Consider the following 19,046-nt stretch of genomic DNA (forward strand, 5'->3'; position numbering starts at 1 on the left):
GGCACTGGGTGAATTGGGCCAGAAGCTATTGTCATTTGTTCCCCCTTGGACTGTATATGAATGACTTCCACACACTATCAATTCCAAATTCTGCCTGTCTGCCACCTTTAACTCTAAAATGTAAATCTGTTTAAACCAAGCTGAAAGCTTAGTGGTGTGTCTTGTATGTGTTGCGTTCTAATAGCAATTTCACTAAGACAAGTATTTGTGGTGGTCTTGTTTTTATTTGTTATTGAAAGCCTTGCCCTGTAGGTGAAAGCAGTAGCTGCACAGAATCCTTAAAATTCCCTTTATTTGAGGACAGGTATATGACAAGCCAATGTCTGGTCCAGTGTCTTTGATAATGTGTAGTCATAAAGGCGAAACGGACTGGAGTCTGTTGCACTCTGCTCTGATTTGTGCATGCTTGTTTATTTCTCTTGTGTTGTGATCCCTATGGTAACGCTCCACCAGGGCTCTCGTCTTCAGGGTGTTGGAACATTACCGACAGGGAGTTATCGACGCCCCACTGCATGTTTGGCACCCGGCTTGTCGTTTGTAGTACAGCAGAGCAGAGATTGCTTACATCTTCAACACTGTGAAACTGCTTGGCTTGTGAATATATACGTCGAACAGATTTGCTTCTCAGGTCATGTGAGGAGGAATTGTGAAAAGGTTTTTTTTTTTTTTTTTTAGAAGGACATGAAGGAATGAATACAATGTGTGGACTGTGTCATAGCAAGTGGTAATGGTAGGAGGGCGGGGGGTGTAAGCGGAGGTAACGGAGCAGTTGATCGAACTACACTGAAAAGGTCATAGGCATAACGGTAAAGGAGTCCTTGACCCAGTACTTCTGATTGGTATCTCCACTCAGACTAGAAGATAAGAAAGCAAGAAACGTTTGTCTTACATCTAGGAATGATGCATGTCTGGACTAATGGTCTTTGGTGACTGTGCTTTGTTACAGTGAAGTGTGTTTGAACCATACCAAGTATAATAACTGAGAACAGTATTGAAGAACAAATCTGAAATTGATGAGGAATAAGGTTTGACAGTTAAATCATTTTGCATGTACAACCATGTGTGATGTACCTACAAAAAATGAAGGGCATCTGAGTCTTGGAATGCTCTGTACTGGAGAATTTGATGCTGGGCCTGTAGCACTGTGGTGCACACTGCTTTATAGGTAAAAGCACTAATTAAAACTTTAGTTCACATCCATTCTTTGTCATAATCCCTCATAATAAGTTTTGAACCTTTTAAAAGTAAGCATGATTTCTCTGTATGCCAGGTCTGACTAAACACATTCTGACAGAATATATAGTTTTAAATAATATTGTCAAGTTATGCCAGCAGTCAGCACCAGTTCACATATTATAGAGAATGATTATGGTGAGGTGCTAAATGGGATTTGTCATGGGATGGGTTTGCAATTATTTCCACATTCTGCAAGTTTTGTCCAGCCTGAAGGCTTTGCTTACTTTGTCTCTCAGAATGGTTACACTGTTGCTGTGAGCAACTGCGACTGTCATATTTACTACTGGTTGACCTTGCTGCCTCTAATCTTTATGTAGGATGAGATTGCATATTTCAAACTTTGTTATTGTATGAACAATTTTAGATTTTTTAGAAATAGCCCTCCCACCCCAGCAAGTTTGATGGCTCAACAAATTTTAGATTTCTTTTTTTTTTTTTTTTTAAGCAAGTCTATTATTGGTGCAGTAATACTCATTATTTGAACTCTGAAGTCAAAAGCTGTGGTTTGCATCCTGTTCCACATATTCAACTGTTATAATAAAACAAGCTCGTCATTTATATTTTTCTCTTTTTTTTGTTAATGTACACTGTGTGTCAAGTGGGAGCTGGCTTTTGAAGGTCTGCAACATCACTCGTTTCCTAAAGACATCAGACCCATACTTGGAGATGCATTCAGATCCAGCTGGCCTGAAACAAATCAACTTTATTATTGTGATGATTTACTGATTGTGATTATCCAAGGTTACTTACAATTTTAACTATTTATTCAGCTGCATTTTTTACTTGAGCAATTCTGGTTCATTGCTCAAAGAAAGTACTACAGAGACCCTTCCTGGCATTTGACAACCTAAAAGAAGTCTGTGTCTTTAACCATTAAGCTGCCTGACCCATTTTCCTAAATTTGAGCATTTCCATCTCAATTCTTGGTAAATGGTTTATTTGAAAAAATAAATAAATAAAACCTTTTGTTAGCTACCAATCGTCTTGTCATTCAGCTTAAATTGCACCATGTTTAATAACAGTGTGCCTGAGAGCTGCTCTTTCATGTTGCTGATTGGGAAAAGTGAAGATTGAACATGTAAAATGAACCAAAAAAAGGTGTATATAACAAATACTCAAGTCCCTACCTAGCACAAGTAATAATGATTTTAGTTTGGACCTCTTCTTTCTAAAGAAGAATTTCAGTCGAGATCTAAGGTTTTCATATAACACTTGGAATTAATTATCAGTCCATTAATTTTAGTTCTGTCTTTTCAGGGTTGTAGAACTTGGACTTGGATGTACAATTCTTCACAGATTTTTATGATTGTGTGTGTTCAAAAATTGGAACCCAGTAGTATTAATCTGGAAAAACGTACAGCCTATAAACCAGCCAGACATTGTGCTGTGATTTTTATTTTATTTTCCTCTCTTCAATGGTTTTGCCAATGACTTTGACGAGACATTGCCATTCGAAAGATTATTTGGCTTCACTGCTTTTAATTTTTCTCCTTGCTGTGCATTAGTATTCTTTTTATTTTCTTTTAATTTATGGATCATGTATGTTGCTGTGTGTTGCTCATTTGTGATGGTTGATGGTCCAGATGTATGCAGTAAAATACATAGAGTGAAGCAGCAAAGAGGTATATAAAGTACAGTAACAGATAAGTTTCAATCAATGACAAGCCAACCTGCTTAGCCTTTTTTATTTTTATTTTTTTTAAATAATAATAATAATCTCCTGCGATCTTATGACCCTTGCTTAAAATTCTCCTAATATCACTAGAGCCACTGGAGCTAAAAAGATAATATTTTTACTATCAAATGGAAGAGCCATGTTAATGTTTATTTTGAAGCTTTTTTTTTTTTTAGAAAAGCTAGTGTCATTTAATATACTTTATGTGGGAATGCATTTTGTTTTTTGATTATTAAAATGCATTCATTGTGGGATGTTTTATATGCTCGCAGACAGCGCTTTGATTATGAGTGAATCTACATTTGGTCTGTTTTAAGAATACAGAATGTGAAGGTGCTTAAAGGATTTATGTAGGCCAAATTCTCAAGACCCGTTCAGCAGACTTGTCTGGCCTACATATTAAATTCATGAAGCTCTGTTAATGCTTGTGCTTGACTGCAATGTTCTCTGTGTGCATCCAGCAATCTGATTGAATTTTAACCAACCCAATGATTAATGCAAGCTTTAAGTATGTCAGGGTGTGTGCCATCTATTTATAAAAGCCTGAATAAAGTTGTGAAATAACTGATCCAGATTTATCTGCAATCTGAAATATATTGAACCAGTTCAAAGTCAAATTGAACCAGTTCAACGTCCTTCCTAAATCAGACATGATCGCCAAGAATGATCTGACCTCCTTTTACAAGCTGTGTCTAATATGACAGCTGTGCTAATTAGTTTTTTTTAAATGAGTTGACCTGTTATACAAGTGCACACTGAATTTGTACTAAAATTGAGCAGTTTGATTTCATAATGCTCAAGCACAATGCATAATCATATATTTGAAATAAAAATATAATGCATTATTTTAATTGATAATTTGTCTCAGAAGTGCATAGGCAATAAACTACTATAGGTTCAATGGATATGTAAAGGATTGACTTGAATCAGGGCTGCAGACTGTGACCATTTGAGAATGTGTGAATTAAAATTCAACACGGTTGCATTTGTGCAAGTGTATGATCATTAGGATATTTTATTCTGGCACGGCAACTGCGTTAACAGATTGTGATGGGAAGTTTTCTTCTTCACAGGTTCGGTATGTCTTTTTAAAATGTTTATTTTTGCTGATTTGATCTCCCCCACCTGCATGCCGGAGTACATGTATACGCACACTGATGATAAAATGTGCAAAACAATCCCTTTAACTGTTGTGTTAATGGGTTGCAAAAAAGTGCAGTTGCCTGTAGCTGATTATTTTAAAAAAACAAAATGAGAAGAAAGAGGAGAAGGCTGATGGAGAGGGAGAGTCAGAGAGGTCCCAAGACAGACGCAAGTGGTGATGAGTGTTAAGTTATTAACGTTAATGTTCAGATTTAAATATTTTGCAAGTACAATAACCCATTTGACATTCATGGTTTCTGTTACTTATGAATTGCCCATGAGCAATTAAATGGGAATATACACTGCCGGGCCAAAAAAGAAGTTGACATTTGAATTTTTCGTTGGACTGCCTTTAGCTTTGGTTATGGCGCACATTTGTCATGCCATTGTTTCCACAGGCTTATGCAACATCTCACCCTTTATTTTCATCCAGATTTGCATTAATTTCTCACAGATCCTGTATTGACAAGCGAGTTGAACCACTCCATAAAGCCGTCTTCAGCACATCCCAAAGACCTTGAATGAGATTAAGGTGGTGACCAAATCATGCGTAGGATATGATTCGTCAAGCTCCCTGAACCACTCGAACCCAATGAATCTTGGCATTCTTGTCCTGGAATATGCCCATGCCAACAAGGAAGAAAAAAAATTACCAATGCATAATTGTTAGTGTTAGTGCATACTTTTTCTTTAATAGTAAAATTCCTGGTTGGGGTACGCTACAGATCTTTGTCTCTGTAACAATCTCTCATGTAGCTGTCTTCATGACCCTGGAATCTCGCATTTCTCGCAGTAACTTCAGTGCCATTAATTTAGCATTTTTCATAATGAGTCCAAAATGTAGTGTTCCCAGTACACACAGTTATAACTTTGTACAGAGCGGGACACAATTTAGAAGGTAAATATATTACGCCTATATAAAAAGGTCTTGATGGGGAAATGGAAAAATTTGACATTTCACATGCACAAGGATAATCATTCAGTAGTAAAGCTATGGTGTGCAAATTAAGTCAACTATTAATCAGCATGCAAGGTCATTGATTAATACCATGCTGCACCAGAAAAACAGGGTGTTACCAAGTCAGGTGCTGGTGCAACAAAATGAGAAAGTTGGCAGCACCAGTGTATTTACTGGAAATATTAGCGTGGAGCTTAATTGTCTTAATTCAGTAACACTGAAGTTTTCTGTATGGGGTTTGAACCACAGTTTATGCATTCATATGTTTGTAATATATCCACTAGTGCTGGGTGATGCCTAAAAAAATAATAATTTACAATATTTAAGTATTAAAATACACCAACCACAGAAGTACACACGATCAAGAGTTACTTTATATCAGTAGTCACAGCTGTGCCTTAATCTAGGTGTTTCTATTTTTCTTAGTATTGAACAGAAGACAAGTGGAAAAAGAGTCCTTTAGTGAATCCTTTTGTGTTACTATTAATAACTGCAGTGTCTGTTCAAAGCTTCAAGGGTACAATGGAGTAATAATTGTAAAATTAAATGACGTAGACATGTACAGTAGGGAAGACTATGCACATCTTATAATTTTTATACATATTTATTAGAGGTGGGGGTGGGGGATTGATTCTGTTACACATCGCTATTCTTCAAGGTGCTGATTTTAATGTCATTGTGAGTAAAAAAAAAAAAAATCTATTCATCAATTTAAATATGGGTTACTGAACTTATGTTCACATCTGATACTGCTAATATATTAGTCCTGTTGCACACAGCCTCATTTTGTTAAGGGACTGACGTGCGCGAGTTTGGTACGGTGTTATAATGAATGAGTGTGTGTGTGCAGGGACTTTGCCTGCACCATCTCAATTTAAAGCCACAACTAGCCGCAAGTGTGTGAACTTTTCATTGAATATCTCTATACCTCTTCCCTGAACAATAAGTACAGTTTAAAAACAAACTGAACTATTTTCACCTCTTTTAAACTCTTTCCTCAGGTTTCACCTTACCCCGTGTCTTGCCATTTTATTGGCTGTAGCTCTTCGCCATGCTCATTGCTAGCTGCAACATTTTTAACACTACAGTCTTGATTTTTAGCCTGCTAGATATCTGATGGGCATCTGTGATGCGTTAGTGACTTCGTCCAGTCGCATCTTTGAACTAATAGTTCTCAAGTGCCGATTTGCAGTGCCAGCGAAACACTTGCCTCCGATCTGGGGCTTTTGTTGGAGATCGTCAAAAACGTTCAGCAAGAAGAAAATCTGGGCTAAAATCATATGATGTGAACTTAACATTGTTATTTTTTTTGCCCAGTATGAATTTCCTGGCAGAACCACACATTTGGATGATGATGTCAAAAATAAGTTTGCATGATTCCAGAAGAATACCTGTGTTTGGTATAACGGAACTTACAGGCATCCTTAGTCTTACCAACTACTCGCTCTCTCTGGTGTAGGCATAATTTACTTCGAAGCCAAAATGTTCCCAAACCACTGAGCGATGTATGAGAATCTTTGAGCTCTAGCACTAGTCATAATAAACTCAAAGCACAATTAGCATAATATTTTCTGTGTTGAACATCTTCTTGTTTCAAACTTGTTCAAAGTTTAGTTTTCATCTGTGCCAAGAAATGTATTCGAGAAATGTATGAATACCTTTCATTGTGCATTCCAGACTGAAAATGGTATAACCGAAATGCATGCCATGAATGCGTGTACCACTCCAGCCCTTGTCTTTACTTTATATGTAGACTTGAAATGCTCTTTAGCAAAATCTGTGGAAAAAATTGTCATACAAATCGAATCTGCAGTAATATCGATTTGGGCGGTCTCTAGCAATTCCCACCCCTAATAGCCTGTGAAGACCTCTCCCCCCAATAAATCAAAGGAGCTGCAAAGAAGGAATTTTCTTGTCTTGAAAATAAATTGACAGTGATAAGCGTTTATTTTGTTCACATTTGTGTAAATTGGGAAACTCGAAATTCCTGCCAGGAATGCCTCGCATTCTGGCTGCTGACTGGAAGACAGAGGTTGGTGATGTGACAACTTCGATCTTCCCAACTTGCAAGCGAACACACTATTACTGCAACATTCAGTGGTTGTGAAATGCATTATGATAGTCATGTTTTTTTTTTTAACCCTTTGTAGTAGGAGGAGTGTAAAAACATAAGAGAGGGTGATGATTTCTGTGTATTTTTATTTGCAGTCCTTGTAAAAACAAAGTTTTGAGAGGTGGAAGTAGCGTTTTAGTAGAAAATTCCATTAAGCAAAGAACATGCAGTTATGTGAGACAACATGAGTAATATTAAAAAAAACAATAGATGATTTGGGAGTCAGTAGCTTGTTTTTTTGCACTTGCTACAGCTTGTGATACGTGAGAGGCTGCTATTGCAACAAAGCATAAGTGATGCTGTTGCCAGTGGGAGGAAAATTATGGGGCATTTTAAGCATTTACTACTTGCATATAATAGTGATATTAAAGGAAAACATTTGTTATAATGAACTGAAGCTTTTTAGAAATCATAAAGAATTTTATTCAAATAATTTAAAAAAACATGCGTCGATTTAAAATACTGATGTTGATCATTTTCCACGTCAACGCCATCAGCTACGTCGACTAATCGCGGCAGCCTTACTTCAAACGATTATCAAAACAAAATAATAAAGAGAACTATTATTATGCATTTCGTTTTGTAATGATGCTCCCCCTTTGTCTTGTTATAAATCCAGCACACAGCTAAATTTTGTTTAGAGTTGAAGGAAAACCATTGTTAAATACAAGTTTTTAAAACAGTTCAATAAACGCATGATGTTTTCAAAGTCAATGAGCAGTCGTGTTAATCGTGATCTCAGCATTGACCAAAATAATGGTGATTATGTTTATTTTTTTTGCCATAATCAACCAGCACTACTCATGTTATGAATGGTAATATGGACATAAATGTATATCCATAACTACTCACCAGTCATACTCACTTGCCACCTTGCTAAATACACTGTGCATAGCATAATATTAGCTTCTTTTTTATTTTTGGTTGCTTCTTATCACATAGATGTTACATTTTTGTAATTTCTTTATCATTTGTGCAATTGTATTGCAGCTTTCTTTCTCTTTTGCACTTGGTGTTTTTGACTAAAGAACTTCTTTCTAGCTTTATAGTTGTAGTGTCGTAATAGGGCGTGTTGCCTAAAGCTAAATCTGTTCAGAATCTGCTTGTTTGATTACTCAGATAACCCATAGTCGGAAGTACAGTATCACCACTTATTTTGGCAATTCTGGATTTTTATGAATTATTTTCTGACACGGGGCAGCATGGTGGTGCAGTGGTTAGCACTGTTGCCTCACACCTCTGGGATCCAGGTTCGAGTCTCCACCTGGGTCAAGTGTGCGGAGTTTGCATGTTCTCCCCATGTCGTCATGGGGTTTCCTCTGGGTATTCCGGTTTCCCCCCACAGTCCAAAAACATGCTGAGGCTAATTGGAGTTGCCAAATTGCCCATAGGAGTGCATGCGTGAGTGAATGGTGTGTGAGTGTGCCCTGCGATGGGCTGGCCCCCCATCCTGGGTTGTTCCCTGCCTCATGCCTATTGCTTCCGGGATGGGCTCCGGACCCCCCGTGACCCGGTAGGATAAGCGGTTTGGAAAATGGGTGGATGGATGGATGGATGGATTTTCTGACATGTTGTTGATGTGCTAAGTTGGAAAGAGCACCTGAAATCTGTTGTGCCTTACTGTAACAATTGTCGTATTTGTTCTGCATTTGAGGATATCAGTCATTATAATAACAGAATAAGAGCCTACCACGCGATGTCCGCATGTTCAGAGGCTGCAGCAGTAGAACCAAAACAAAGCAATTTCATCCTACCTAACATTTCAGCACTGGCTGTATGTCTTATTTTGTTAATCATCTGTCTGTCAATCTCAATTTAGTGGCTAGATCTTGAACTAAAAACTTAATTGATCCTTATAAACCCTTTAGCTAACGTGGCGAAAAAAATTGTATACCATTGGACTGCTAAAAATATAGTACTTGTATTACCCAGTAATCACACAGTCGATAGACGGGTTGACTATGCTGTGAAATAGTGTGTGCATGACATGGTTGATGAGGAAAAATTGATTCTAAGAAAGGTTCCACTTTGATTGTATGTATTTGGTTTATATGTGTGAAATTTGATGTCCCCAATCTACTGTGATTTGCAAACTTATAAACAAGATAATGGAAAATCGATTTTCTTTGACGTGGAGAAGACGCTGGCGTTGTGTGCTCGCCGCTTCTCCGCCAAAAGAGTAAAGAGTATAGTAACTTTATCAGTATTTAATGCTCTAGTCCCCCGGACTTTGCCCTGAAACAACCTTGCGACTTTGGCTGCTTTTTCTTCGCTCAGGACCCCTTACATATGTGATGGGAATCGTCGTGCCTTCCTCCTCGGCTAGCGCGATGTTAAGCTATTGGACTTGGAACAACATGTCAAATCTCCAACACACTCTCGAAGACACACCCTGGATTTAGTCATCACGAACACTCTATCTGTGCATCATCTCTCCATATATGACCTGGGTGTGTCAGATTACAAAACTATTTACATGGAGTTTCCCTTCCAAAACTCTCTCATGAAGCCAAAGAGGCAGATTTCCTTTCGAAATCTAAAAACCATTAATCCTGAACTTCTTACAGCTGATCTTAAGGACCACATTCCTGTCTCCATACCAATCTCCACCAATACAGTGGATTTCTACAACTCCACCCTCTCCACCATCTTGGACTGCCATTCTCCCACCAAAACGAGAACAGTTGCCTTTTTGTGCTCAGCTCCATGGTTTACACCAGAGCTAAGGAAACTAAAGGCAGCTGGTGGAGCACTTGAGAGACGCTTTTAGCTTCAGGTCTGCTAGTCCACATGCTAGCTTACCAGGAACACCGCAAATTATATGCAAGGGCCCTCAAATATGCTCAATCACTTTTTTACTCATCCATAATCTCTAATAACCCGGGTAACTCTAAAACTCTTTCTACCATCACTCATCTCCTCCAGCCTCGGACACCATCATTCACCGACCCCACTAATGACCTCAGTAATAAATTCATCGCCTCCTTTCAAAATAAGATTTCTAACAATCCGCTCTTCATTTGCAGCTCCCTTCACTGCACACGCCACTGGCACCAATACACTGTTAGGGAACCATTCCCTCTTTTGCTCATTTCCTCAGGTCAATGTGAAGGAGGTTGAGGCCGCTGTTAGGGCCATGAAACCCTCTACGTGCCCTCTTGACTCCTTCCGAGCAGTCCTGATCAAGGCAAATATGGCCTCCCTTGGCTCCCTTATTAATACCATCATCAACCAATCCCTCCAGTCTGGTTATGTTCCCTCCACTCTGAAATCAGCCATAATCAAACCCCTACTTAAAAAGCCTAACCTGAACCCTCAAGACATGTCAAATTACGGACCCATTTCCAACCTCCCCTTCCTTTCGAAAGTTCTGGAAAAAGTGGTTTCAGTTCATCTTCAAGGATACCTACACAACAATAAAATTCTGGACAAATTTTGATCTGGCTTCTGCTCCGCACACAGCACCGAAACAACCTTGATCCGCGTCACAAATGACCAATTGATCACTGCAGACCATGGCTCCTCCTCTCTCCTCGTCCTTTTGGATCTCTCAGTAACCTTTGACACAGTTGACAATCCACTGTCTACAACACCTTGCAGGGTTCACTGGCACTGCCCTGGATTGGTTCAAGTCATACCTCACGTTTTCTGCCTGAGAACGTTTCTCTTTAGCCAATGTTCCTAATGATTGCTTTAACGTTTAAATGTTTTATTCCTCCTTTTAATTCTGTTTTTGATGTAATGTTTATTTCACTGTCCGTATGCACTTTGAGATTTTCTTTGTAAAATGTGAAGTGCACTATAAATAAAATGTATTTATAATAATAATAATAATAATAATAATAATTATTATTATTATTGTTATTGTTATTGTTATTTATTATTATTATAAACTCACAAATGGCACAGGGTCAGCCCAAGTGGATGTTCTGTCTGGCAGAATGGGATTGCGGTTTTCTGTAGCCAGTACACGATCAGCACACAAACTACACACCTGCTGGGAAGGTACAATTTACATAATATTTGCTAGGAAATCCATTCAAATTGAGATTTGCCTCACAAATAGGCTCAGTCCTGTGGTCCTTGTGCCATTTGCTAGTAATCAGGGAAAGGTTTCAAATGATATTCACTGTTTAGGAACATGTTGTCTTTATAGTTCAACCCAAAATGGACATAGAAGGGGTTATGCTGCTTAAGTTCTTAAATACCATATACTGTGGTCATGCTTTCCATTATCTGGTATAAATTAGATATAAAATTCTGACAAATTTTTATTTCTTCGGTCATAATGACTGATGGAAATTTAATTTGAGCCTATTTTAATACAACATATATTGTCCATAGAGGGAATTATTTTCATTACCCTTCTGTTTTAAAAAAATTATATTTTTTTATGATTGTGTATGCTATAGGCTTGCCTATATGAGGAACAAAACAACCGTTGTTTTATTTACACTGATAATGCGCATACGCCATCACAACAAAAAGTAACAAGCAAGAGGGATCAGACATGGCCAAACGAGTAAACCTTAAAATATATTCTGAAACCAAGCAGCTCTAATGACAATGACGACGATGAGTCTGAGATACTATGGTTTCACATCACTGTCCAAACTAGGGGGCAATAAATCATTTTTAGCATTTCCTGTGCATAAATATCCCACCCCAGAGCGCAAATGTGAAACTCACAAGCACAGAAAGATGATTTGCATACGTGTTTCATATCGCGTTCAAACGGTCTTTTTTTCGTTTTTGAATGTTTTGTTCATTCTTGATATGATAGTTATCTTTGCGCACCAAGCCAAAAAAAAAAAAAAACCACAATCATCCAAGCCAGCAAACCGTTTTCAAGCACTTTCCCCTTCTAGGGGGAACTCCCTCTGATGATTGCACATTGCAGTCTGTCCTAGATTAACCTACACACCAGCTGGTGGTACCTCTAGTCGCTTGCTACTAGAATCTATGCCTTTGGAAAGTTGTTGAGCCGACAGGGCTTTAATAGGTCTGCGATCCCGGAATCCCAGGCTAATAAAAGCTTTGCCTAATCTCCTCCTCTTACCGCTTGCACAGAGTATATGGCCCCCTGTTTCATGGCCCTCTCTGTTGACCCATTGGTGCTCACTTTTATTTATACTACACCCTCAGCCCCTTGACTGCAGCAGTTTGTTCTCATCGGCACGTGCCATTGACCCACATCCCTTCCAGGAGGACTTGACCAGCTTCAGGGTCTCTCCTGGGGTTGGACCTGTAAAGTCTTGTAGTTCTGTGCTAAATACCATGATCAGTCAGGTCAGAGTGACCAGAGAGCCCATTTTCAGGCCGATTTTATGATAGAGGGTTTTATGAGATACTGATGCCCATTTCATCATAAAACGCCGAGGGCTTTTCTTGGAATCAGCTTTATTTATTTCTGTGCTCAATGTGCACCTTTTAATTGGTGTCTGCTTTTTCACCTTGCCTTAAAAGGCCCTTTTGCCTCTGTTCTGCCTGGCACGTTAGCCAAACCTACATTACCCAGCAAAAGTATGACAATAACTTAACCCCCCCACTGGAACATGTCTAATTAGGTTTGCCTTTAAGTAGGGCTATTTAATCAGAGAAGATATAAACTACTCCATACAGCATTGTAATGTAGTTAGCTCAAACTGACCAAAAAAACATATCTCAGTAGTAGACACTATATGGACAAAAGTATTTGGATATAACTCGGTTATTGAATTCAGGTGTTTCAATTAGAATCTTTGCCACAGATTTTAAATTATGTGCCAAGCCATGTAGTCACTTTTGTGAAAGAATGGGTCCTTCTGAAAAGTTCAGCGAATTGAAGTGTGGTACTGTCAAAGGATGCCACCATTGCAGTAAGTCTGTTTTGTGAATTTTTCTTGGTATTATTGCAAAGTGGAAGCATTTAGGAACAACAGAAACTCAGCCACGAAGTACCAGTATTGTACTATGTAAAATAACAGTGAGGTTGATGAGTGATGAGGTGCATAGTGCATAATAGTTCCCAATACTCTGTTGTCTCAATTGCCGATTGCTGTATTAGCCAATACAATCAGTGCATTTTCACAGTATTTTGAAACGCAACCTTATTCCAACATTTTGAAGTCTTGACAGTAAAGTTTTTTTTCTTTTTATTACAAAAATTTTGAAATACTGCAAAGGAGGAATTCGTAGCCAGGCTATCAAGACAGTCGGCAGTTTTCTTATCTTTGAAGGGAATTAACGATGGCAAATGTTTTGTGTTTGACCACCAGCATTCCGTCCAGGAAGTCGCAATTGAAAGGCTAACATTCTGGCTGCTGACCGGAAGATAGAAGTTGGTGATGTGACAATGTCGAACTTCCCAACTGGTAAACAAACACACTGTAACTGCAACAGGCAATGTGGGCTGAAATGCTGAATTCAAAGCCAAATCATATATCCTTATCTTGCTTTGTTTGTAGCCTAAGCCTGCTTACCCAGCAAACACAATAAATAAGGAATAGTTACTGTCAGATATTTCCACCGGGTTACTTGACTGTGTCGATTACTAGTAATATTGCCTCGGAGCCCTGTATTACAGGGCAGAAACTAGCCCAACGGTCTTCTTTTTTTTTTTTTTGGCCAAGTAGAATGTACATTTTCTAAACTTGAATTTGTAAAACCTGGTATCTAGAAGGTGGTATAAGAAATGTGGTACCAACTGGAGAAAACACTGCTTTGTGCATGGTGTGACAAGCCAGCACAGTTCTCCTTCAGAGTCAAACTGGCCAGAGAGTGTATGATTTTTAAAGCATATCTCTTTTTTTCTGTTTTGAGGTGAACTGCCCCTTTAAATCCTCTGACAAACAGTGCCATCTTTGATATTCTAAAGATTTTTATTCTTATTTTTTCTTGTTGTTTCTTTTCTTTGTCTTCCCTTGAGGGTAAATGGATGGGAGGTTATGTGAAATTAATAGAAATATTTAATGAATCAGTACATTATATTAAAGGTCACACATTTGTTCTTTGTTACATGTAGTAGACCATTTTTGTGCCCGCAGGTAATGCCTGCCCTTTCTGCCATCTACCACCACAAGTAAATTTCATATCTGTGGAAACACTGGATTATTTTTGTTAATCGAGCCTTGTCGTTTTGAATGTTTAAAATTAAAAAAGAATATTTCTTTAACAAACTTAATAATTGATTGCCATTATGTGTTGACAACTGTTTTACTATCCACATTCTCTCAACGTGAATGTAGCCCTTGTTGCTGTCATGGTGTTAAGTCAACATGACTAACCGAACACCTAAACTGTAAAACAACATTTCCGTTTATTCCTGTTATGAAAATAGTTGACTTAGTTATTCAGATTCATGTAGAACTTGTCTTTTTTCTGTACACCAATTCAGGTTCAGTTCCTGAAAACAGTGCCACTTGGCTCTAAGAGGGGCAGTATTACTGACAATAATAAACGGGGTGACTTGTGTGTTTAATTTCTTGCACTCGCAAGACTGGAAGTGGAATTCTAATGCATAAATTTAAGCTGTCATTTCTGGTATGTTATTGGATTTTTACAAGGTAAGCCACTTTTGCTAAAATTAGTATGAGCTTCTTCAAAACATGTGGGTCAAGTAATTAAATGTGTTAATGAAGAATTCTTAGAGTACGCTACTGTGATTTTTTTTTTTGGGAAATGCGAGTTATTTTACAGTCAGGTTTACGTATGCTTTTAGCCCACATAAAACAAGCTTGTTATAGTAATAAAAATGATGCTTCGTTTGCCATTTATATGATTACAGTTGCATAGGAATTCTCAAATTAATATACAAGTGACAAAGCTTGGTGTCAGAGCGCAGGGTCAGCCTTTGGAGCATTTTTTGGAGAGAAGGGCCTTGCTCAAGCAGTGATGTGACTACACTACCAACCATTTGAAGATTTGAACCATTTTAAACACATAATAAAAATGTAATTAATAATTTATTGTATATTAATATATTATGCATCGGAATTGTATAAGATCAAAGCAGTCGACCAGTACCACCAAGGGTGGTGGACTACCTGGGAGGCAGTGGTAAACAGGACTCCAGATGTCAGTCCAGGTACCTCAAGCCCGACTCCGCTTTTTGATCAGTGCAACATATGACATCCTTCCAAGCTACCAGAAGATTAACATCTGGTATGGCACAGAGGAGAACTGTCACCTCTGCTGCTCCCATAACCCAAGCCTGCAGCACCTCCTCTTTGGTTGGGGTCATGACCGGGTCTTGCATAAACTGGCTGAAATTCCAAAGGCACGTGGGCTTGAAGCGAGCAGGACCAGTCCAGAACCATCTCAGAGATTGATTCACTTTTTTAGGCAAGGAGACTAGGACCTGTCCTACACTCGTAGGGTGTGATCTCTTTTGACATCTGGAGCTGAGTGGAACTTAACGGCTTCCCTCAGGAGATCACCCCAACCTCTCTCTGACCCGATATAGTGCTCTGGTCCTTCCTCACCAAGGCTATCATTATGGTCAAGCTGACCATTCCGTGAGAGGAAGGAATGAAGGCTGCTTTCGAGAGGAAGAAGGACAAGAATGCAGAGCTGACAGCTGCATGCTCACAGGGCAGGTGGAGGGCATTCACATTCCCACTGGAGGTTGGTTGCAGAGGCGAGGTAGGAACATCAGCTCAGCGTCTCTTCAAGTCCCTGGCCATCAGAGGTACAAATCTGAAGAGAGCCATCAGAGGTATTGACTCTGGCTTCACAGGAAGGACAAACGATGGGGGAAGCAGGGATCTTAGGGGCAGCTGCAGGGGGCGGTAGGGAGACGTCCCTATCGCTGCCCCACCACCTAGAGATGTTCCAGGATTAAAGGAGCAAAACATTGGTGAAGAGCTGTTGGTAGGTACACCGGGCAGAACTGCCAAGCACATGGTTTCACCTACCTGTGCTGAATATTTCCAGTTTTGACAATAATGTTCTAAGCATCACTGCCATTGAGTTATAGTTGTCTTTCTTTTGAATAGAATTTTGTTTATATATGAAAATCTTTGTAGTTGGAAAAACAGTACATCTCTTTATATTACCACTATTTGCAAAAATCCCATCATTTGTTGTTAGGGATAGTTCCCTTCCCTGCATATTTGTTCATATGTGTTGATTATTACTATACAAAAGAGAGCCAGCCTCTACAGATGTTGTAGAGATTTCCAAACCAGATTATAAAAAAAGTCAGAAACAAGCTTGCTTTTCACATTGAGTCGGGTATAATTTGTAGCTCAAACACAGTGGCTAAGGATCATCACTTTGGGAAATGTGCACTTACCAGATAAACAGATAAAACATAAGGACAACTGAGGTGACACCTCTCTAAAATGATGTTAAACCTTTCCTTGTTAAACCAGCAGGTCTGAGGTTATTAAATGAATGGGGTGGCTGGTTGAGTTTTTATTATGAGATGGAGCATCTGTCTACTGTAAGTAGAGCTGTTATGATTGCTACTGTGTCCCCCTTTGGCCGGGCTAGCCAAGGACCCATCCTGGGCTTGCTTGTCCTAACGCATCCAGCTGTTGATTTGGACCATATCTTTCTGACTAATTCCCTCTCTTGCTGTTTGTCCGGGCTAACCTTCTCCTGAAATCACTTCCCCCTGAAAGTACCACAGAGGGGCAAAATGAAGCTTTAGTTACAACATAATTTCTCTCTTGTTGTATAGCTGATTCATTCTTTAATCTTTTACAAAGGAGAGGTCTTGATAGCAATGTGGGAATTGCATCGATATCTACTTGTGTATACACTGATTTTTACCTGGTGTGGCTTGGCACTAAGGGCACCAATGTGCAATGACATTGGCCATGCTGGCTTTTTTCACTGCATTTTACCCTGGCATAGAAGCTGTGGTTCGAATTTAACAATGATTTGCTTAGTTCCATCAGACCTCCAGACTGTATTTTTTAAGCTCCTTTGTGCAACAACAGGGTCTCACTTAAGAATGCAACCTGAAACTATTTTAATGATGGGTCCTATCCTTTCTTTGAGCATGGCTGGACAGTTTGTTTTTACAGTTATTCATTTATTGCTATAAAAAATAAAAATAACTCATTGAAGATTACGTAATCTGCAGTACACGTTTAGGAAGTTTGTTGTGTGACTAATTAAAATAATAATTTAGCACATCTTACCTAGAACTGATTGCACTGAACCAGAGAAATGCCCTGCAACCTCAGAACTTATTGAAACTTTGAACGTTATTTGGGAAGATAATCATCCCAGTAATTTTTGGGATAAGTCATCACCTTTAGTGACCCGAATGATTGACTCCACATCCATTGCAGATTACCAGTAGTGTTGATGATAACGAACAAGAATTTAATAGAGTCAGAATGATAGTTCTCCTAATGTCCAGGGGTAAAATTGATTTTATTATTTGTGCAACTCTTGGGTTTGAAATAGACCTCGGACATTCATGAGGTTAGCTTCCAGATGTTAATACTAATGTTATCCCTACTAATTCATAGAACACGGCAGCCATTTTATTTTTGCATGCACAGTAAAATGAGTAAACAAACCCTTTCATTGTTTATAGCAAATGCATCTCGAGACTTTTTGAGTCCTCAGGGGGGAAAATAACTTTATTATCCATCCCTCCATCCATCCATCCATCCATCCATCCATTTACCAAACCACTTACCCTTCTGGGTCACAAGGGGTCCATCTTGGAAGCTACGGGCATGAGGCAGGGAACAACCCAGGATGGGGGATCAGCCCATCGCAGGGCTCACTCACACACCATTCACTCACACATGCACACCTATGGGCAATTAAGTAACTCCAATTAGCCTCAGCATGTCTTTGGACTGTAGGGGGAAACCGGAGTACCCGGAGGAAACCCCACGATGACATGGGGTGAACATGCCAACTCCACACCAACTTTGGCATAGCTTAATTGCTTTTTAATTTTGTATTTATTTCACAGTTATTGAGGACAGAGCTTTCTGACAAGATAAATATACATTTTATCCATACTGCATGTCCCTGCTTGGTGCTGAATTTCTGAATGTCTGTGATGTATTATAACATTTATTAAATTAAAGTGTAGAGTAATAACTTGTCAAAATGACACAAGTTTCTCATGCAAAACGTTCACTGGCAGGAAGCCATTAACTCTGGTGACTGGTGGAGCTGGTTGCTTGTGATTTTGGCTGATGGAATTGAAATAATAGAAACGCAGCAACAGTATGTATATATTTAAGGCACCAGATACTTTTCACATCATGCTTTAATTTTTAGGAGTCAGGAGCTATAGTGGCTCTGCATGAGCCTGTTTTGTGCTCATTGACCATCCATCAGGCTTCCTATCGTTTATCCTAGACAGGGTAACAGGGAGCCCTGGCGTCTATCCCAGGTAGCTCAGGGCCAAGACAGGGATATATTCTGGTCAGGATGCCAGTCTCTTGCAGGATGTATACACACCACAGGCAATTTAAAGACTGCAACTACAAAATCCTATGTTTTTGGGATGCAGAAAGAAACCTACACTGCCGGCATACTGTTTTAATTATTATTTTTGTGACAGTTGAATGGATATTTAGCCTAAGCCATAGTTCGGCATATACAATGATTTAACATTTGGCAAAACTGAATGATTTATGATTCTTCTTTTGAATCTTGTTTAAAGAATGCATTTTAATGGCCTTCGGCAGTCTAGTAGCATTTTTGTTAAATGCTTTTAAGCATTCAGAATTGAAATGCATATTTTAATTTGAAATTGAAATTCCAGTTTCTAGTCCAGGTGACAGTGGCGCATTCTGATCACATTTTGAGACTGCAGGTTATTTGTCACATGCATTTTTCTGCATTTTTATCTTGCGTTTGTCCATGTTCTTCTTCTCAGTTTTATATGTGCACCAATACTTAGGCTTTTGAATCCTAGGTCGAGTATTTCTTCAGATAAATAATTGAAGTATATCATC

At 38.9% G+C, this 19,046-nt stretch overlaps 1 protein-coding gene across 3 annotated transcripts in view; it reads left to right on the forward strand.

Moving 5' to 3' along the window:
- LOC125709152 (serine/threonine-protein phosphatase 2B catalytic subunit gamma isoform-like) overlaps positions 1-19,046 on the forward strand; it is a 48,950-nt gene that overhangs the window by 3,657 nt on the left and 26,247 nt on the right. The window contains exon 2 of one of the 3 annotated variants that reach the window (XM_048977324.1): positions 13,383-13,478. The exons of the other annotated variants lie outside the window; for them this stretch is intronic. Coding sequence (XP_048833281.1) covers positions 13,460-13,478 — 19 coding nt within the window. The 5' untranslated portion in view covers positions 13,383-13,459. The remainder of the gene's footprint in view (positions 1-13,382; positions 13,479-19,046) is intronic. 3 annotated transcript variants of the gene reach the window in all.

Source organism: Brienomyrus brachyistius, chromosome 2 (assembly GCF_023856365.1).
Source record: "Brienomyrus brachyistius isolate T26 chromosome 2, BBRACH_0.4, whole genome shotgun sequence".
In the NCBI taxonomy this organism is placed as follows: Eukaryota; Metazoa; Chordata; class Actinopteri; order Osteoglossiformes; family Mormyridae; genus Brienomyrus; species Brienomyrus brachyistius.